The sequence below is a fragment of the Juglans microcarpa x Juglans regia genome, chromosome 2D (assembly GCF_004785595.1).
Source record: "Juglans microcarpa x Juglans regia isolate MS1-56 chromosome 2D, Jm3101_v1.0, whole genome shotgun sequence".
NCBI lineage: Eukaryota > Viridiplantae > Streptophyta > Magnoliopsida > Fagales > Juglandaceae > Juglans > Juglans microcarpa x Juglans regia.
This window is the reverse complement of record NC_054596.1, coordinates 7,170,568-7,172,616: the sequence shown is the minus strand read 5'-3', so window position 1 is coordinate 7,172,616 and position 2,049 is coordinate 7,170,568. Positions and strand designations below refer to the sequence as shown.

The following is a 2,049-nucleotide window of genomic DNA, read 5'->3' as shown; positions in this document are numbered from 1 at the left end:
GAGGTTGTTCCTGCTTTGGTTGGCGAGACAGTGACCGTAACCACTCAAGAGGGTGTCCCGAAAGCCGTGAATATTTTTGACCTTCTGTTGGACAGGGCTGCTGATGAAGGTGCTAAGGGTCCAAGGCCTGTGTGTTCGTCTATGTCTAGGTTGTGTGAGGAAGCTCTTGGCATTGGGGCTAGTGTTGAGGACCACTATGAAGGGAAGCAGTTTCATCCGAGTGCTGACCTAGTTTTGGGTTGTTCAAAGGAATTGAATTCGATGGGACTTGGTCTTGTGGATGTTACCTTGGGCATGGTGAAACTGGGTCCAGTTCAAAGGTTCAATTGGACATGATTATAATTGAAGAGCTTGATGATGAAGGTGATGAAGAACTGGTCCATGATGGGAGTGTATTTGCCTAGTACAGATGTGACCCAGCTTGTGCGGACGTTGAACATGAGAATGACTGCCCTGATGAGCACGTTTGCTTAGACTCTGATTCAGAAGGGGTCTTGGAACATTGAACAAAGAACAACCTTGTGGTCTCAAACTCGGATATTCAGTCGAAAAAGAAATGGAATGGGAAAGGTATTAAATTAAGGGGTTCTTCCAGGGTTGTAAGCAAGCCCTCCCGTCTTAATTTGTCAAGATTTCATACTTGTATTGAAATGTTCGGGGTGTTGGAACATCGAGAAAGCATCTTAAAAAATTGGTATCGAAGTTTCATCCTAAACTCCTTGTTATTGCAGAGCCAATGGTAAATAACTCCCGTTTAGATATGTGGCATGATAGATTGCGTTTTGATTGTTGTTGCTCTAATATTGATGACGGCGGAAAGTTATGGATGTTTTGGTCTCAAGATTTAAATCTTGTTGTTGAGTGTATGGGAGATCAATTCTTGACAGTTCGAATCACTAATCTAAATGACTTTCGGATTACCTTTGTTTATGCAAAATGCTCCTACTTGGAGTATAGAAGTTGTGGGGTTCGTTGATGGGTGCTAATATTCATCATTTACCTTGGATGGTTGTGGGAGATTTTAATATTATCATAAATGACTCGGAGCGTAGAGGGGGCAGGCCAAGGTTGGCTTTGGCGATGGAGGAGTTTAATGTTTGGGTGGGCTCTTATGGGCTCCTTGATATGCCTTTCCATGGGAATTCTCTATCTTGGTGTAATGTTCATTCTGGAAGATCCAGGAACTGGGCGAGACTTGATCGTTGTTTTTTTAATACAACGGCTCTTGATGCTTTTCCTGATGCTAATATGGAATACTTGGCGCGCACTTTTTCTGATCATGCGCCGATGACGTTTAAGCAAATGTGGGTTTCTCATGCTCAATTTTTCGATTGTGTCTCGTACTCTTGGAATGGTGATGCTGTTGGGGGGTCACGTTTGTATATGCTTGTTACTAAACTTAAAAGACTAAATATTGTTTTGAGAGCTTAGAACAAGCAAATATTTGGTAGAGCTAATACTCACATAGCAGCACTTGAGGATCGGATAAAGGGCTTGGAGGCCAGCTTGCAATCTGAGTATACTGAAGACGTGGAGGATGATCTCGTTGCCTCCCAGTTGGAGCTTTTAGTTTGGTTGGATAGGGAAGAAAAACGTTTAACCCAACAAGCTAAACAAGGTTGGATTCAGAAGGGCGAAGCGAACTCTGTTTTCTTCCGTGCTATCAGTCATCGTAATCATAAAGAGACGAAAGAGATGAAGCTAGAGGATGGGTACTATTCTCTCCTCACCAAAGCAGATTCACGAAGGGGCAATTTCTTATTTTTCTCAATTCTTGGAGGCTGGCAATTGCCGCAATGAGCCAATTCTAGGGGACTTAGTCCAACCGATTATTTCGCAGGGTGGCAATGATTTCGTTTCTCGTGTTCCTTCATCTCAGGAAGTCTACGATGATTTTTGCTCCATTCCAGAATATAGTAGCCTAGGTCTTGATGGGTTTGGGTCGGGCTTCTATCGATCTTGTTGGCAAATAGTGGGTACTGATGTTGTTGATGTTGTGGCAGAGTTCTTCCAAGGCATGGCTTTTCCACAATTTTTAATGCAACTTTC

General features: G+C 43.0%; 1 protein-coding gene across 1 annotated transcript; it reads left to right on the top strand.

The window, feature by feature from the left end:
- Positions 1 to 1,080: 1,080 nt before the first annotated feature.
- LOC121248560 lies at positions 1,081 to 1,800 on the top strand. Its single transcript, XM_041147055.1, has 2 exons — positions 1,081 to 1,375; positions 1,472 to 1,800. The coding sequence occupies exons 1-2, from the start codon at positions 1,081 to 1,083 to the stop codon at positions 1,798 to 1,800; spliced, it is 624 nt and encodes a 207-aa protein (XP_041002989.1).
- Positions 1,801 to 2,049: the final 249 nt, after the last annotated feature.

Bases quoted from the DNA above. Each gene is read 5' to 3' on its own strand.
- LOC121248560 (XM_041147055.1), top strand. From the start codon at position 1,081: ATGGAGGAGTTTAATGTTTGGGTGGGCTCTTATGGGCTCCTTGATATG. The intron at 1,376-1,471 runs GTTTGTATATGC...CTCACATAGCAG, and splicing joins TGATGCTGTTGGGGGGTCAC to CACTTGAGGATCGGATAAAG.